Source organism: Barbus barbus (genome assembly GCF_936440315.1).
Source record: "Barbus barbus genome assembly, chromosome: 36".
NCBI classification, from domain to species: domain Eukaryota; kingdom Metazoa; phylum Chordata; class Actinopteri; order Cypriniformes; family Cyprinidae; genus Barbus; species Barbus barbus.
The window spans coordinates 3,068,127-3,088,607 of NC_136714.1; the positions used below are offsets into that span (position 1 = coordinate 3,068,127).

Genomic DNA, 20,481 nt, shown 5'->3' on the forward strand with positions numbered 1-20,481 from the left:
ACAATATTTGAATAAATTAAAAATAAGAAGAAATATTTATTAGCATCTGGTCAGTCATTCCCTTTGCCAAGGGAGTTCCAAATGCTTATACGAGACAGTAATGCCCTACACCCTTCAAAGAACTCACTTCAAAGGGCTCTTCACTACTGTTTGGAATTTGCCCTTGGGCTCCAAATGAATTACTACTGCACAGACTCAAGCTCCAAATGAATCACTACTGCTTAGACTCGAGCTCCAAATAAACCACTACTGCTCATACTCGGGTTCCAAATAAATCAGTACTGCGCAGACTCTGGCTCCAAATGAATCACTACTGCGCAGACTCAAGCTCCAAATGAATCACTACTGCTCAGACTCGAGCTCCAAATGAATCACTACTGCGCAGACTCAAGCTCCAAATGAACCACTACTGCGCAGACTCGAGCTCCAAATGAATCACTACTGCTCAGACTCGAGCTCCAAATGAACCACTACTGCGCAGACTCGAGCTCCAAATGAACCACTACTGCGCAGACTCGAGCTCCAAATGAATCACTACTGCGCAGACTCAAGCTCCAAATGAACCACTACTGCTCAGACTCGAGCTCCAAATGAATCACTACTGCGCAGACTCAAGCTCCAAATGAATCACTACTGCTCAGACTCGAGCTCCAAATGAACCACTACTGCGCAGACTCAAGCTCCAAATGAACCACTACTGCTCAGACTCGAGCTCCAAATGAATCATTACTGCGCAGACTCAAGCTCCAAATGAATCACTACTGCTCAGACTCGAGCTCCAAATGAATCACTACTGCTCAGACTCGCGCTCCAAATGAATCACTACTGCGCAGACTCAAGCTCCAAATGAATCACTACTGCGCAGACTCAAGCTCCAAATGAATCACTACTGCGCAGACTCAAGCTCCAAATGAATCACTACTGCGCAGACTCAAGCTCCATATGAATCAGTACTGCGCAGATTCCAAATTACGTCATTGGCACAAGATGTGCTGGCTACACTTTTCTAAGGAAGTGGAAACGTTTCTTCAATACTTTTTTACAATCCATGGCTTCACTTTATTACTTATTTACCCCATTATCCACATGATGCCCACGTAGTCCAGTAACATTCCAGTAGACAATGAGCTCATCCTGAGAAAAGAGATACTAGTGATAAAATGGAAAGACCCCCCAAACAGTTAAGTTATGGGTCTGATAAACCCGCATGACTCAAAGTGTTCTGCGACCACGCTGTGCCTCACAGGGGACAAACTCCCATAACCAAGGACAACTGCACACCGCAAAATCTCCCCTAATTGCTGACATCTCTCCCAGCTGGCATAAAGTCTCTTAATTAATAATGAATACACCTACAATGCTCCAGCTAGTTTCCCTATTTATTAACTTGACTCCTGCAAGCAGCCACACGGCTTCTCTCCCATGTGCCGACGCTTAAAAGAAAAGGAGCCTTTTTGGCGTGTGTGGGCTGAACATGCATCAACGCTGGATGCAAAAGTAGCATGCATTCAGCACAAAAGTGCGGCATTGTCAGAGCAAGGCGATAAATGGACAAGCACTGCACAAATGATCTCTATCCCGATGAGCAGAGAATGCCTTCTGATTTATGGGGAGAGAACCGGTCGAACAGAAAATGCTTGAGGAGGCTGTTCCTTTCGCATCCTCTCACGCTGCAATCCTCTTTTACTAGAGGAACGTGCTTTGTATGTGCGTGTTAGGCAGTTATGCTTGGAAGAAGAATGAAGAGGCCTATTAGCAGGCACGTAACCATAGAAAGCACACTTCATTGTTCACCTACAAACCACATGTTTTAGCAGCTATGACGAGACAGGCTGCAGGTGAAGGCGCAACACAATACGCTCATCCCCACGGGACCCTCTTCGCACCCCCGGTGATGGATGGGGAAGACTAGTCCTTGGGAGTCAGGAGGGATCTGTCAAGGAGAGGATACGGCCCTGTGATCGTCTCATATAAATACACAGTGAAAGACATGTCGTTTATCGCAGGGCCTGAGATGGATGCGACTGGCTCAATGGCCAGGAAGCATGTTTGAAAACCCATTTCATTATTATACCTCAAAAGAGCCGTTGGGAAACATTGACCTTCCGGATTCCATTAGAACAACCGACTCGATGTCGGACACTCCAAATGCTGAATGCTCACTAGCCCTTCTTTTAAGATATTATCTTTATATTCAATGGTGTATAATTATTAAATAATATGCTATGTGTAAGTTAATACAGTGATGCATTTTTTTAGACACAATATTGCCAATATCAACTGTAAAGATAATTGCAAAATAATTCCATTGAAAATAATGAAAGCAATTCCAACAATATCACAGCAAAACCACTGTGCTGAAGATCATGTGTTTCTAACAAATCATGTGAATCAATAATTTAATGACTTGTGCATTCAGACAGTCACTTGCTATTTCTGAATGAATCAGCCATTTTGAATAAATCAATCAATGACTAGATTTCACATTTTTGTATTCAATATATTTGATATTATAAAACATTAATATTCAGAATATTCAAGATCTTTAAAGTCATAGGTATTAGGTACAATTAAATTCTTATTTTGTTATCTCCTCAAGAGAAAAAGGGGGCAGAAGGGGAACAGACAATAAATCCTAAAGACAAAAAATATATAAAGAATATACAATAAAGTACAAGACAAGAAAATGCATTGTGTACATCTAAATGCCACTTTAGATGCAGCTTTGCAGTGCAAAGGTGGATTTTGTTGATACTGATTTAATTTGATTTGTAACATACCAAATCAATGGTATTCTATTTTTGTAATTGCATTTATATCCTATTATACTATCTCCTAGTGCCCTATTATGCTAAATGCATTTATTGAAGAAATTTAAGAATTTACATGAAAGGGGAAAGTTGCCCTTAGGGGGCAAATATTGCCCCTTGATGCTTATAGGTTAGGGAATGTGTTTCAGTTTTTACCCTGGCTTCACTGAATTCTGCTAAGTGCCCTCATTTTTAAGATGGACTCTTTTTAAAATGTAATTTTTTTTGTTGTTTTAAAATTCTTCTTAATATGCAGACACAAATGTAAAGGTCAATTTACCTGCAAAATGTAACACTGTGACTCTGGGCTCTGTATATTTAATCATCCTGAAGTCATGGAAATATAAATGTAAGCAGTTTGCCTTAGCTTCATTGTGTTTCAGTTGACGAAGGCTACTTTTTGGTCACCATTAGCTTAGTTCTTAAACCATAATCTCAAAACATCCTGCCAATGAACAGCTACTACACTACTATAATGGCTGCATTATTGACACAGTCAGTTTATATCTTTGTATATATAGTGTGTTGTTTGAAATATATCGGAAAAAGCAAACTATAGTCCTGAAAGTCCACTGCAGGTTGACGCAGTTCGGCTAGGTGTTTCTTCTTGCTGATGTGTATTTCTGCAAATGTGCAGAGCCATATGGCTGCTCGCTGAGTTTCGTAAAACTTGCAGAACTGTACACATTTATCTCTTTGTTCTGGCCTCTGAGTTTGCAGAGTGCTTTAATTTATCAAAGACTGTCAGTGTCACAAAGTTGTTTTGTTTGCAACAGATACACAATTACCTCTCCATTTGTCCATTAATGCTGACTATTAAGTAAAGAAAATAATTAAAACTATTTTGACTGTACGGTTTAACAAAAAGTGTCATGGCAATGACTAAACAACAGTCAAAATGTATAAAGTGATGACCACCATTTAAATCAATGCAGACGAATAGGGTACAAAACAGGGACTGAAAACATTAGGGTTAAGCTAAAATGATTTGAGCTGTTTTATTTCCTACTCAGGGTTTTCAGTTTTGCTTGTTCTTACAAATATACTAAAAACTCATGATTTGTGTTATTTTGTTGCCAATAGACTTTAAATTAAATGGTTATGATCATCCTACTGTATAGTTAGAGTTATTTTTTAGTGTAGGTGATTCCTATGACTACTTAAGCATAATAAATACATTATCGTGACTCACCACATCCAGAGACTTTTAAATGTCAATAATGCGTTAACAGCTATAAATGTCAGGTAGAGGAACATATAAGTATTCTCCTTTCATCCTGACACATGCGAAAGCTTCATGTTTTAAACATGCACCTGGAAGATCTATTAATATATGTGTCCAATCTTCAGTGTTCCATCTCTAATGATTTAACAGAGTCGTCATATACTGTATGTTCTTCATCTGACAAAAGGACACGATGCCAACGTTTGGCCATTCATGAGAGGGAAAAATTAAGCAGATTGAATAAAATGTATGAAAAGCACCGTGTCTCTCTGCAATGTAAGAGTGACAATGCTGCCTTGTTGCTATGGAACCCCTCTGTTGCTAAGCAATGAGTTGATGATTAGAATTTTGAATCGGGTGGAAGAGTGGTATTTTCTTCGCCACTCTATTTCTCCATGTATGGTGCTGTGCGTGACTGCGTTGATGAAAGGCATGTGAGCCTGTCCTTACTCTACTTCACATGCAATTGCAAATATTTACCCATAAAATGCTTAGAAATGTATTAATATTGTATTTGAAGGAAAATCTATTTGTCTATCTATCTATCTATCTATCTATCTATCTATCTATCTATCTATCTATATATATATATATATATATATATATATATATAAACACACACACACACACACCTATATATACATACTTCAGCCCTAGAGCACTGATATCTTGTCTTCAGAATGAAACAGAATGCTTTACCACAAACGTAGAAAGATGCAATAGCCCTGTAAGACACTTTAGCATCAGTAGAGGGCGTTGTAGGGCAACTCACACAGTCCTACCTACTGTAAGGGACTCTTGACCCATAGGTATGTATTTGTTTAGCACAAACTGAGACATATGTATATTATGCTCCGTTATGCCGCGAGTGCTCATCAACTTCTGAACTAATTGGGGCGATACATTCTTGGCAATCCGCTGTTATGCTGAAGACTTGCGGCGATACATCACCCAGATCGACTGCTATGAGTTTCCTTCACCGCCCTCCAGTAAGCACTTTCAGCACTCTCCTAAGGAAAGAGGTTCAACACAAACGCTAGGCATTACCGTCATCATTACCTGCAGGAGAGATACATTGCAGTGTCAGTGAAAACCTGCTTAGGGAAAAAGCGGCGACCCATGAGAATTCAGCCCGGGACGCAGTATCCTTGGCACTTGTGTTCCGTCAGAACTGCTATTTTTGCTGTTTCTACCTGGTTTTCTCTTTTTTTGCTGTGTCGGGGCCTGCCTCCATGTGATCTGGCCCCGGTTAAGCAAAACAAAGGCATTGGGGGAGAAAAGTGGCCCTCTGAATGGAGATATCTTCTCTAGAGAAGCCACCTGTCTTACATTTGTCATTTAAATATGTATACAGATGATGGTGCCATCTGCCAGTGCAGTTGGAGAGGGAAAAATTGGTGGAGTAGTGATTCATTTGGTGGTGCTGGTGGTGGGGTTCAGAAAGGGGGACGTACAGGTGCCACAGAGCATTAACCAAATAAATTCAAAATGTCAGGGTATTCAAAAGGAGCAATGGCGCAAATAGTCCTATTGAACATTTGACAGCTTCAAGTTGAAATGATTAGCCATTTTGTGTTTCTGTAGACAAAGCTTTGCATCATGTTATTTAATTTAAAGATGTTTTAAATGTCATTATATGCAGTCAAAATATATTCCTGATGAATGGCCTTGTTTCTTTTTTATTATCAAATCAGAGATAATATTCCTGGATCAGTACAGAATGTGTGGCATAATATTGATTATGACCAACTACCACTTGATATAAACAGTACGCATATTAACATGTGAAAAATGTCTATAGTGTGAAAAAAAAACATACTAATATTTTCTGTCAAAATCATTGTTGCAGTTTCGTTGTCTTGGGAATGCAAAGCCCTAAACACCTTTATAACTCAAATAATGCACAAGTTTTGATTTAGTATTATTATTATTATAAATAAAATTATAAGCTTCACATTTCTGTTTCATGAAGCCATCACATACTACAAAATTTGGCCCCAGTGACTTTCAATGTACGTGTCTTATTGTGCAAATATTATGCTACCAATGCTGAGCTTATCTTTTATTGTACCCAAAATGCTTTTTTTTTTTTTTTTTTTTTATGACAAACAGATTTCAGACTTTTCAGCCATTGCTTGAGACAATACTGTACATTTCAGGAGAATCAGTCAACCGATGGCTAATTTATACGTAGCTGCCTCTGCATAAACCAGGATGGAAAAAAGTATTTTAACATAATAAATAAAAAAAAAAAACATACAATATACACAGCTGTAAAATACATTTTTGCTTTTCATGCACTCTGCTTTTGCTTATTCAACCTGATAAACGACCAGTTTGTAGTAAACTGAATTTGATTGTTGTTGCATTTTTTAAACATTTGAACATATTTTCTTTAAATCATTTTAACAAGAAATTCTGATTATTCATTCATTCACCAAAAAATTATATACTGTATATTTTATCCTAGATATACAGCATTCCAAAATGAGAGCATATACTTTTTTTTACGATTTGTGAATGTATAGTGCTCTGGGACTTACTAGTGATGTAAACATTCAAATAAAATTATACAATACATTTACAAAGTTGTTCTATAACCTTTGTACAGGTATATTGAGCTAGACTGTATCAAAGACATTCCTCCTTTTGTTTTGGGTTAGATTAAAGCCTCAAGCAGGGGACAGGCAGACAATCTCAAGATCTTTTACCCCAAAGAAACTCCAGGAACTACATCATTCACACTTAAACAGAATTTTATCTGCCTAAAAAGTAGACATTTTTAGGCAACTGAGCTTTAAACCATCAACAGACTAAATGTGGTTTTGCAAATAAATGACAGCATGTCACAGATACTCTTGAACATCTTGAACCCTGAACATTGTTTTAAGCTGCGGCAGCACAACTGTTTATAAGGAAGATGGCTAACATTTGCAGCACTTCCTAATGACCGGAGTAGTAGGAGAGTAGGCCAAAACACTCTTTCTCTCTAAGAGCCTCATGTAAGTGGTTTTATATCGAGAAGCCGAGGGAGAGCGTATCCGGGGCAGCGTTCTCCAATGTTCCTTGGTTTCATGGAAGCCAGGGTCAAAAATATGTAGCGGCAGGAGAGTGCGGAAGATTTCAGGCTTTGCTGTTTACAACTATCCAATGAATGTACTTTGACATCTCCTGGGAAAACTCTTGCTGGTTGCCTTCACAAAGCGCACAGGAAAATAGCTCAATTTTTTCCTTTGCTCCGCAAGCACCGTTTCTCTCTCTTTCTCTCCCTCTTCTGATTTTATGAGGTGGGTAAGAGAGTAACGGAACTGCGGGCATTTAAGAGTGTGGCGGGATGCCGTGCAAAGATGTCAGCAGTGAAAAGATGGGGGTGAAAAGTACCACTGCACAAAGAAGATACGCAGAGAGATGGAAGACTGCACTCTCAGTCAAGTGCTCAGTTAGTAAATATTTCAAAACTGCAGTCAAAAGAACAATGTTTTTTTTTTTTATTCACTGGGTCTGGGTGACATCTAAGAGATATATTTAAGACAGCACAGAAGATGGATGACAAACAAAGGAAATCTCAGAAAATATACTGTAAAACTGGAAAACTTTAAGGAAAAGTAAAATGTACAAAAAAATTATATATTAGCATAATTTAAATCATATTGAATAGGGGAACAAACAGACTTTTTTATTTTATTTTATTTTACAGTATGTTTTTTATTTATTTTTTGTACACTATATCAACTGATTCATTGAACGAACCTCAAAAGACTGATTCCCTTATGAATCTATCAAGATCTTATGAATATGTCAAGGGGAACATTTGGATGTTCTTAGCCTTACTGTGCATGATTCATTGGTGCATGTTAGTCCAAATATATGACTGATTGATTGATTGATTGATTGATTGATTTTTTACTTTGTAATCTTATAAATGTAATACAATTATCTGTCTCTGACATGATTTTTATTTTTTCCTGATGTTGCTTTGGCCATCTGGACAATGTAGGACAACCAGTAGCCAATTCTCTTATCTTGGTTATCGTGGCACTCATGGGCAAACAAACAAACAAATACATACAGACATACACACACACACACACACACATGGATTCTTCAAAAGAAACTCCACCATTTTCCATCCACTTATACTGTAGCTTCTTTTTTTTTTTCTTTTTTTCTGAGTTCTTCTTTTTTGTCGTAACTAACCAGTGGTTTTGTTGACTGACAATGGCAAAATGATTCAGCAATAAAGAATAAGGATCATTTTAATATTCATAATATACTGGTTGTAAATGTTTCCCAAGCAGCACACAAGTGGTATGGTTTGACTAACCCCTCACCACCAAGGCATATGCCATATTTAGTAAATTAGTCATGCAGAGTATTTGATGGAGATGTATTTTTCAGTAACGGTTTAAAACCTCAGATTGGTGTGCATATGTTTAGTAAACAATTCCCAGTATCACTTTATTTTACAGTCCTGTTACTCATGTACATACAATGTACTTATTATAGTAATTACAATGACTAGGTACTAACCCTGAACCTACGCCATGTAGTTACCCGATATTACCAGTAATTTCTTCTGTAGGTGCACTGTAAGTACTGTAAGTAAAATAAAGTGCAACCCAATTCCAATGTATATATAATCCAATTAAAGGAAGGCATATTATTTGAAGTAAATGCTTTGACTAAATAATGAATGCCATGAGTAATGCTGGCCCATTGACATGTATTTTTTTCTTTGCAGCAATGTGGTCTATGCTTTATTATTTTTTTTGGAGACTTTTGTAACACAGGCGTTCTCACTTGCACCCACATACAGAAAAGGCAAACTCTGCCAATGTTTACATGGTTGTTTGTCTCATACTAATCTCAGTCTCAGACTATGCACACCCACAGTCTGTTCACTGACCGTCTGATGCATATTGCACACAAATCTGGAAAGCTTCTTTTTTTGGCAAGCTATATTCTGATTATTAAGCTTTAAAGAATGAATGAATGAATTCCGTCTGGAAACAAAGTTGTGTTTACAAGGTTCCAGGTTGATACAATGAGAACAGAATGAAATAATCACTGGAAAAGGTGTCTTTTGGAAGCACTTAGTACCAAGAGAAATAGATATCCACAAGTTGACTTTTTCTCCACTTTTATGTTTTGATTCTTGTTTTGCTCCTCATTGTAGATACACTTCTTATGTTGTTGCCGCAATGCAATTATGTTATAATTGCTTAAACTTTTCTCTCTCTTTGTTTTTTTCTTTTCTTTAGGTCCTCCAGTCATTGTGGGAATGAGTATAAATATTGCCAGTATTGACTCCATTTCAGAAGTCAACATGGTTAGTAGCATTAATTTGTCATTATTCATTATTGTTGTGATTGCTGTTGTTGCTGATTGTTGTTAGACTATAATAAAAGATGAACCTGATATGTTAATATTAATTATTGTGTCTGAGGCACTATATGCATTATAAAAAGTGTCTTTACAAGTCAATATATTATTTGGTTTAATGTGTTTAATAGTTGTTCTACACCGTAAGAGAACAGATAATGTCCTTACAGAAAACTGCAGGAAATCTACAGACACAATGCAATGTGCAATTCAAAATATATGTTATAAACACCTGTATAGAAGAAAAAAAAATCAGTATGGAAAAATTCCTTTATATATAAACAGTACACTGGGACGTATTTTTACAGACTTTCTTTGAGTACAAGTTTGGAATTTATTGAATAATTTAGCTCTGTTTCTTTAGAAAAATAGAGTATGTTTAAAGGCTGTTCTATTGAGTCTTCAAGGTGTTATATAAGAAAATGATCAGTATGCATGATTATGTATAACTGCGTTCATGACCAATTATGTAGCATCAGTAGACCTTTTGGCTCTGGACCATCACCTCAAGTTAAACACCACCCTGGAGCCCTTAAAAAGCGGTTTACTTAAAGAGCAGTCGTCTAAATTTCTGCTGACAACTCCCTATATATACTTACCGTGGAGACCCCATGCAGACTTACTGCATTCATCATTTCTTCATGCAGAGTCAGGGACTTTGGCTTTATTAGCGCCTCGGCTTCAATGACTGTGGCCTGAATCCATAAAGCACCCCAGAGAAGAAGTGCTGCACCTGGATCGGTTTTCCTCAGGTTACTGTCGGATAATAATGGTTTGACAGCAGGAAATATGATCCTAGATTAGATTACTCATTGGGAAATTTTAAGAGAACACCAGAAAAATACAGCTGCTTCCACATTAGTTTTTGTTTGCTCCTAACTAGAGCCCTTTTCCATGCAGATTTCTTTTTACACTGTATTTTGGGTCTGAACCATGATACGATTTAATGCATTTTTTTTTATTGGTCAAATCAAAAATCATGGTTTTCAATTCATTCAAATCTGTTTTTGATGAGTTTGGCGGAAAAAAGCAAGCAAAGAACACTCCCCATTTAAAAAATAAAATACAATAAAATAAAATAAAATAATTAATTGTATTATTCTATAAAAATGTAAGACTTGCGCCAAAATATTTCTACAGTTTGAGAAAAGACTCTGCTGCTGATGCGAAGAACATGACTTGCTAAAGACAGTAGCAATGAGGAAATTCACTATATACTGTATGTAAAGTGTGACTGGAAACATAGAAAGATGTAAATATATAGCATTTTAGTTCTGTGATTTAGAAATGAATAGGAGGGAAACCTGTCAAGTGGGTTTGGGTGCGATTCACTACCTTAAAGGGAGCATAACACACACAATTTTACCCAATCTCATGTTAATCTTGAGTACCTATAGAGTAGTATTGCATCCTTCATATCTCCAAAAAGTCTTTAGTTTTATCATATTTATAAAATAAAGATACAGTTTTACGATCCTCTCCGAAAAAAGCCGAGCTCCTGGAGGCGCGTTGTGGGCGGAGCTAAAGAGTGACGAGCATTAGAGCGCCGATCACCAACAAAACACAGACATTTGATGCTGTTTCACTTACCATCTGCCGTTCTGAATCATGACCGGGATCTATTATAGCTGAGACTGCTCCATCTTTCAGTATCAAACGATAAGCAAATCTAGCGTCAAACTGGGCCTTGTTTATAAAACGTTTGTCAACAAACACACTTGAGAAACTGTTGCTGCCCCGAAAAAATAAACTGCATCCACTGTTTACGTAACGCTGGGTTCTTCGGAAAGCTGAACAAGGTTATCTTTCCTTCACAACCAAAAACACACTTCTTTAGAGACATTCTTCCCGAGCGAGTCCCGTGCAATGAAGCGCGTTGATGGGCACGCCCTTGCACTCACTCTGGTCGATGCGTGCACGGGCACGTTCTTCCCGGAGAGATGCCCATATAAGGAGTTCCACCCTCGTTTTCGTCATCAGGAGCCACAATCGAAAAAAACTCAACGAAACTTGTACGAACCCGAAAGTAAGATTTTTGGCACAGCAAAACTCTGTTATACGTCTAAATTATTTTGTCCAAGCTTAGCATGAGAATCCAACTCTTTAACAGTGTAAACAACTCTTAATGCACAAAACAGCATTGTACCCCCCCCCCCCCCCCCCCCAAGACCTTCTGTGTCAATTTGAGGGCTAAACTTATGGCACTTGTGGGGACTTCAGTTCCCAGAGGCCCCTAAAGCATGCCGTGTCCTCATCATTAGAGAGAGCCCTTCGACAGTCATCACAGGCAGCAGTCTTCACCTGACTAAAATAAACCCAGCCAAGCAGATGTGTGAACAGAAGACACTGTGCTCACAATACATTAGCTCCTCATTTTTAGGAAACAATTTTCTTCACAGAAAAAAATCATAACTAAACACTTCTTTCAAAGAGGTACTTTGAAGATTATGTATGGGGCAAGTTCATTTCACAGCTCTGACATTTCTCACTGTCCAGTTTTGCCTCTGAGAAAAAGGTTGATGAGGCAATCAAAATGGAGTAGAAAATTGGCTACTGCTTAAATATATGCTTCGTTTAAGTGTTTCAAGGAACTTCCTAGAAGTTGTAATTACACTGTGATGGGTGTTAGAGTGATTTTGGGCAGAATTAAACAGACATTTTAGACTATATATTGTACCAAAAATAGTACAGTACTTAAAATGCATTCAGACTAAATTGTATTGACCCTAATTTGGAAGTAGCAGGAATGTAGCAGGAACATCTAGTATTTCCTAGTTTAAAATCCAAATGTATTTACTATAAAATAGTTTGTTCTTAATCTGACTAATTTCTGTGAGTATCACTGCTGTAGAATGAATTGTTGTAAACCTGTCATCAGGTTTAGACAGTGTTTATGCTGAAAGTCATCTGTGATGCTTGCATTAAACTGCAGGTGTGTTAATTAGCTCTGGTCGCAGCATTATCAAGCTCCAAGTGAAATTCAATTAAAATTTGATGACAGTGAGATTTTTCTAGATCTTTGCATGAAATCGCTCCGGGACATTGAAGGGACAGCACACTAGCTTCACAAAGGCTTTATTTCTAAATGACAGAATGTACAGACATAACGGTCTAAACTCATCCACTAGTTTCTGGTTAAATTATGATTATGAACATTTTGTGATTATTTATCAGTAATTACAAAATTGCCACATGAGACAAACTTGTTTGCTCATATTCAGTCTTAATGTAGGCTAAATTTATATACTCTGCTTAATTTTGATTGTCGATTAATGTTTATTCCTACAGAATTGTAGAAATTGTAGAGACCAATTTCTGTGAAAACCGGATCCACATTTTTCCTTTTTCTTTTTTACAAATAAAAAATAAACATTTTGGCCTTCCTTAGTGTGTGTAAAACTACATAAACCACGACTGGTTTGTTCCTTATAGTGAAAGTTATCTTCTAGTCACACAGGAAATAATCAGTTATATAAACTGTTATCCGTGATGTTTTCTACAGTATGTCCTCATATTAATTAATAGTCGTGATAACATTGTGGATTGTGGCTCGGCTTCTTTGTTGCATGCAGTTCTATGGATCATCACAACAAATGTTCACTTGGCAGAGGGCAGATTTACCTTGCAGTTTTGTAAAACTTGCAAAGCTTGTTAGAAATTAATATAATATCCATAATGTTTAGTTTGGTCTTCTGAGATTGACTATCAACATTTTTTGATCATTTGTTTAAAAAAAAACTAGTTTGAAGAACTATGGTCTAGCAAAGTCATTAAAAAGTGTCATAAGAAGACAGATATCAGAGACGAAAGGTGGGAGAGAGACAGAGATGATGCCATGCTTTCTTCCAACTGCAGTCCCTCCATTTATAGCCACTGAAGAATTTCCATACAGTTTCAGTCAGAAGATTTGATTTAAATTTGTTCGAAGTATTCACTCAAGTATGAAGTTGTTTTCCTTCCCGAAGTGTGTCTCTTTGATTTATCCATCATGAAGATTCTGCTGGAATTTCTTTGTACTGTGGTGTTTTGAAGATACTGTACCACAAGTTCTTCTGTCGGATGTTTTGTTTAACTTCCCTTTCCCTGGACATTAAAAAAAGTAGAGAAAGGTGCTTTGCTACATAAGAGAGGCAAAGGGCTGGAAGAATAAAAAAAGAAAACTGATGAAAGTATAGTGACAGATCTTTTCTTCCATTTTGTGCCATACATCCGAGTGTAATGGATCATAGACAAAGAAATTAAAAACAAAACAAAACATGCATTTTGAAAATAGATTGGCTGAATTACTAACTTTAAATAAAACTGTAATTTCAGAATTACCTGTATTGTCTTTGAAATTTGGGTGTACTGATAAGCAATTATTGTAAACTAAAATTTAAAGCTTGCATTTGGTTATGAAGTTTATTTGTTTATCAGTCATCAAATGTACAGAAAATATTGGCTGAAAACAACAGTTTGTAAACAAGCACTTTACATCTTTGCTGACCAATTCCTTAAATCATGCAGCACAATTAAATGTAGGCTTATTACATTAAACTAGTGTCTATATAGAATGCTGTATCATTAAAATGCAGTTCACAGTTAGCATTATCAGTGGATCTTAAGAGTGTCCTTAGCCAGTTTGCCCTACATCCAAAAGTTACTGCTCAGATGGACCTAATCCCATCAAAACAGTATATTTTGCTCCTTATTTAATCAATATCAATGTTGGTACACATCTTAATCCATTGCATAATGTTTTCATTACCTTCTCTATAATGAGCTTGCCTCTCTGCATGTTCTAATTCTGTCAAACCAGAGCAAGCACATAAGACTTGATTTTTTTTCTTCATTTGAAACATAATACTCGATTGAGGTTGCAATCAAATCTGTTTGCATATCAAGTATTACTTTTGCCAACTGAAGTTGTATGCCATTGGAAATAACTGTAAAAAATAAAGACTTTTATCACACCTCAATTCTCAACCTCAATCAGATTGTCTGTGCTCTTTGCAGGACTACACCATCACCATGTATTTCCAACAAAGCTGGAGGGACAAACGGTTGGCCTATTCTGAGATGGCTTTGAACCTCACTTTGGACAACCGTGTGGCTGATCAGTTATGGCTCCCAGATACCTACTTCCTGAATGACAAGAAGTCTTTCCTGCACGGTGTGACGGTGAAGAACCGAATGATTCGGCTCCATCCAGATGGCACTGTTCTTTACGGACTGAGGTGAATGCCATTGCTCTTGTAACATCATTGTCTTTAAGTCCGCATGAAATCAAAACTGCCCCTATTTACTTTGTTAGTGCACGTTACTAGTCGTGTAGTGAACAATTAATCCACAGAAAAAAAGCATTTTTCTTCATAATCTTTAGTTAAAATCTGAAAATGTGCTTTCCCTCGGAAACGCTGTTCCTTCCTTCAAATTGATGTCCTCAAGTGTCAGTCTGCAGTGAGCTAGAGATGTCGAGAGTGCGCTGAAATCTAGCCCCTCCTCTATTTTTCCTAATTCAACATTCTAATGCGTCGAAACTTTCGGTTGACACATGGTTTTAGGTGATTGTAATAAACTGAAAAAAAAATATGAATATGTTTCACTCACTCGGTCCAAGCTTACTGTTTGTATTTAGCCTGCAACTATTTTATGCAGCATCATTCTTGAATTAATTGTTCATATCAGTATCAAAGTTCAAAGTTCTGAAACTTCATGTCACACTTGCTAGCACAGTTAGAGGGCAGGTTATCTATGGGAAAGCTTCTATTTGGGGTGTGTGAAAGATATCTGTTGATGGCTCACAGCACTGACACACCGTGTTGAAAATAAAGGTGCTAATGATATTGGGTAGAAAGTGTGATCACATGAAGATGATTTGCCTTTTTCGAGTTCAACTCTGCTTCGAACTTCCTTGTTTGAACTGTTCGTCTCCTTTTGGACAAACTTCTATATCAAGGTGGTTCTTACTCTCAAAAAAATAAAGTATTGCATAGAGAAAATTACTTTTCCTTTAGCCAGTTGAATTGAGTTGCCCGATCTGCTTAAGATACTCGCATCGGGAGTTGAACCCAGAGGTTGCATAAATCTACAGTAGCCAATCAGGGATCTGTTTACCATGCCACAATGTAACTCACTGCTTAACTACTGTAGTATGATGCATCGTTGGAGAAATTAATTAGTCAGGACTCCTTCCCAAAAACGCAGTAATATGATCGCACCTTCATCATCTGAACTACTCATCGAAAATATTTGCCTCTGCAAAAAAAAAATATATATATATAGTGAAATGACGTGTGGCCAAGTATGCTGCCCCATACTCAGAATTTGTGCTCTGCATTTAACCCATCCAAGTGCACACACAGTAGTGAACACACACCCAGAGCAGTGGGCAGCCAATGCCGTGGCGCCCGGGAAGCAGTTGGGGGTTCAGTTCTTGCTCAAAGGCACCTCAGTCGTGATATTGAGGATGGAGAGAGCGCTGTACATTCACTCCCCCAACCTACAATTCCTGCCGGACCTGAGACTCGAACTCGCAACCTTTGGATTATGAGTCCGACTCTCTAACCATTAGGCCACGATTGCCCCCTAATATATAAATAAATAAACAAAACAAATTTATCATGCTCCGAGATTTGAAAACTGGTACTTTTGAACATTAACATCACATATACAGAAACATATTTATGGGTTTTCCGAAACAGCAGGTTTGTTCGGTATAGCTCACACGAGGTAAAGCACTCTGGTACTTATTTTGTGAAACCATGGTTTGACAAAACAGCTTAAATGATGTGTAGAAGGAAGTTAAATAGCACGGTTGCATCAGTGAATGCATTTTTCATATATCACTTTTGCTTTCGTTAACACTACTGTGTAGGTTAAGGGTTGGGTTTGGTGTAGGGAGTTTGTTATTTTCCAACACAATAGAGCATTGACTATTTAGCAACACTTGCCGGACGTTTCAATTCTGATCACCCACAATACGTACCTGAAGCAACCTAAAAAAAAAATGCTGTAATACGTTCCTGAAACAACACAATAAAAATGTGGCCACAGTCACAAAATTGAATGAGCATTTTAGCACCACTCACTGGACATTAACTTTAACGCTGCTGTGAAATGTGCAGTAAGGAACGTAATACCAGAGTTGCAGAAATGTCGCCACAAACACGTATTTTCAATGAGCCTGGGTTGCATCAGAACCCTGTTAATTCAGCACTTTAGGACTGTCATTATATAGGATAACAATATAGGCCACACTGTGCCACATCCAGTATAGACTTGCAATAATGATTATGATGTGTTATGTTTGCTTTTGAGTCATCGTATCATGCTGCTCATATTCAGTTCAGACAAGGTGTAATAATGTAAAATTTGGTAAAATTCTTATACAAAAAACTTAATATATGGAACTAACAGTCAACCATTAGAACCCACCTCTAAGTGGTTCCGCATAAGATGGAACATCTAAGAACTGTTTTCTCAAATGTCATCCTTCTTTGGACAAACAGAGGCACAAGAATAAAAACAAAGCACTCTCCCTCCTCACTCTGCTATGCATTAACCCAGAACCGCACTGGCAAGACAGAGAGTTCGCTCTGGGTCCTCCACTCAATCAAACTATCAATAATGAAAGATGACAAACTGTTTCCTCTTCCAAGAGGCTCTGGCACAGGTGGAATCGAGGAATCGCAGCGAGGCCACAGGTCGGTTGCTTTTCCCCCCCGAGGGTCTCTCAAACTTGCACCACTGCAGAGAATTTAAGTGCAAGGGGAACTAGAGCTTGGATGTTTGCAGTATCGATACGTCCACTCTTAATAACGTCTTAAGATGGGTCTTTGCTGGCTGTAAATTATTCATGAGTCAGGACTGTTGTTAATGTTTAATTATCATATCATGCCCTGCTGTGTCTAAAAAGAGATTTCAAATTGATGTGCCTTAGTCAGCTTTAGTACAGCTACAGTACATATGCAAAGCATCCTCCATATGACCCACAAATGCACAGATTTTTAAATATGCATTGGCTTGTGCTTTATGGGGATTTGGAGGAGAAAGCTACTGCTCATATTGAAGGGTTTTAAGCAAGCAAAGTATTTTATAGATTGTTTACACTGAGCATCTAAGGTAACTGACTGTTTACTCCACATTTCCAAGAAAGCATGCTAATCAATATGAGTAACATGAAATGAAAACAGATGAAAAACACAAACAAGCAGCTGTTATTGCATAAAGTATGTTTCATATATATATATAAAGTGCTTTTGCGGATGTTGTTTGCTCCTTAGCCACATACAGGGGTTGCGATTCGAAACGTTTTGAAGCTAAAAACAAACACAACCCTGCGTGTTAATTATAGGACACTCTCAGTGAAATGCACAGAAGGCAGTGTAATAGCTACATTACTCTGTTACACCCATGCTCCGTTACCTAAATTAACTCCACCACCATGTGTATTCCGTTTGCTGTTGCCATGTTCACTGCTATTGTCTGTCGAGGTTATATACAACACTACAAGAAATGAGAGTTTTATTTTATAAATATGTTCCAGTACCAATCACTTGCTTTTCGGTAATGTAATGAAAATAGTATACATTTTAAAGTAATGCACTATGACTACTTCTGGATTACATCCAAGATCATATAGGCTAAATCTATAATCATCATCATCATCGTTTTAAATGGCGCACATTTTATGCAGTGAAAGCAAGAACATATATTTGTGTTTTTTTTAATGATTTTATTAAACTACATTTATAGTTTTCATTTTATTTTAATTTCTTTCCATTATGGCAGAGTTCAAAATGTACTTTTTGTCAATTGAATTTAGAAAATCAACCATATTCTATATAATTTCTATTCTAAACTATATGCAGTACAGTATTTGTGCTTCCTTATCACAATGGGATTATTTGTCTGTTTGTCTTGCAAATAAGTGACAGACAGAGCAGGTCATTTGTCACTCGCAACATCATAGACGAGATGAGTCAGTCTCCGTCTTTCAGTGAAATGGCAGCTGTCACAAAACACTGCGTAGAGGCATCATGATTTTGCTCATATTATATTTATTTTGGAGGCTTAAAACAACCTGATTTTAACATGTGTGTTGCCACATTGAGTTCTGAGGAAAGACTATGTAACTTGCAATGAAATGGATAAGTACAACCCGAATTCCGGAAATTTTTTAATAATATATTTAATAATAATAAACTGAAAATGAAAATAATTTCAAATCACATGAGCCAGTATTTTATTCACAATAGAACATAGATAACATAACAAATGTTTTAACTGGGAAATTTTACAATTTTATGCAAAAAATTAGCTCATTTCAAATATGATGCCTGCTACAGGGGGCACGTTACCATGGTGTAGCATCTCCTCTTCTTTTCAAAACAGTTTGAAGATGTCTGGGAATCAAGGTTATGAGTTTCTGGAGTTTTGGTGTTGGAATTTGGTCCCATTCTTGCCTGATATACGTTTACAGCTGCTGAAGAGTTTGTGGTCGTCTTTGACGTTATTTTGTTTAATGATGCGTCAAATGTTCTCTATAGGTGAAAGATCTGGACTGCAGGAAGGCCAATTCAGTACCTGGACTCTTCTACTACGAAGCCATGCTGTTGTAATAGCTGCAGTATGTGGTTTTGCATTGTCCTGCTGAATTACACAAGGCCTTCCCTGAAATAGACGTCATCTGGAGGGGAGCATATGTTGCTCTAAAACCTTTATATACCTTTCAGCATTCATAGTGCCTTCCAAAACATGCAAACTGCCCATACCCTATGCGCTTATTCACCCCCATACCATCAGAGATGCTGGCTTTTGAACTGAATGCTGATGACACGCTGGAAGGTCTCCCTTCTCTTTAGCCTGGAGGACACAGCGTCCGTGATTTCCAACAAGAATGTCAAATTTGGACTCGTCTGACCATATAACACTTTTCCACTTTGAAACAGTCCATTTTAAATGAGCCTTGGCCCACAGGACACGATAGCGCTTCTGGACCATGTTCACATATGGCTTCCTTTTTGCATGATAGAGCTTTAGTTGGCATCTGCAGATGGCACGGCGGATTGTGGTTTCTGGAAGTATTCCTGGGCCCATTTAGTAATGTCAATGACAGAATCATGCCGATGAGTGATGCAGAGTTGTCTGGGGGCCTGAAGACCATGGGCATCCAACAAAGGTCTTCGGCCTTGTCCCTTACACACAGAGATTTCTCCAGTTTCTCTGAATCTTTTGAGGATGTTATGCAGTGTAGAGGATGAGATCAAAGATCCTTTGCAAATTGATGTTGTTTTTAAAGTATTCCACAATCTTATGACGCACTCTAAAAAAAGTGTGAATAAAATATTTTCATGTGATTTGAAAGTCTTTTAGTTTTCATTTTATTCAAATAATAAAAAAAAACCTTTCCGGAATTCAGGTTGTAGAATATATTCATGCAGAATATGTGCTTTATAAGTACTAAAATGTTCATGCCAATATGTTAATAATATGCATGCTAATAAGCAGCTAGTTAATAGTGAGAATTTGTCCTTATACTAAAGTGTTACTAAAATATTTTACAAAACCCAATCAGTACCTGAGCTTTCAGCTGTGAAAGCCACATCTGAAACTAGAATCTGCTGTTACTCATCGCGTTTCTCTGTCATGCATGGTCAGGGCAAAACCACTGATTAACATTGAAAATATTTTTATTGCATGCTTTGGTGTGTTTGGTTTGGACATGGTGTTAATCTGAATTCCATGCAGCTTTGAAGGATCCCACATTGTCACTTTATAGACTACAGTCTCGAATGATCGTTATTGTCCATCAAAATACTCCATACATCAGAGCTGTTCACTAAAGTGCACACGTCTGTCAGCATCAGATTTGACCAGCTAGAAGGTCCCTGGAGAGACTGAGTCAGCACTGAGTATGTGGATCCAATAATTCCCAAACCCAGCACAAAGTCAGACAAGAGGAATGTGGACAGGGATAAGAGAATGAGGTCAGAGGAGAATAAGACTGTCGTATCAGTGATTAAATATGATATGGATATACTGCATATAAGGAATGAATAAATGCAACTATAAATTAGCCCA

At 37.5% G+C, this 20,481-nt stretch overlaps 1 protein-coding gene across 1 annotated transcript in view; it reads left to right on the plus strand.

Moving 5' to 3' along the window:
- LOC306855533 (gamma-aminobutyric acid receptor subunit beta-4-like) overlaps positions 1-20,481 on the plus strand; it is a gene marked incomplete at both ends in the record, with an annotated part of 44,815 nt that overhangs the window by 14,493 nt on the left and 9,841 nt on the right. Inside the window, 2 exons of the mRNA XM_079394288.1 lie at positions 9,297-9,364; positions 14,413-14,633. Of these exons, the coding sequence (XP_079250414.1) occupies positions 9,297-9,364; positions 14,413-14,633 (289 nt within the window). The remainder of the gene's footprint in view (positions 1-9,296; positions 9,365-14,412; positions 14,634-20,481) is intronic.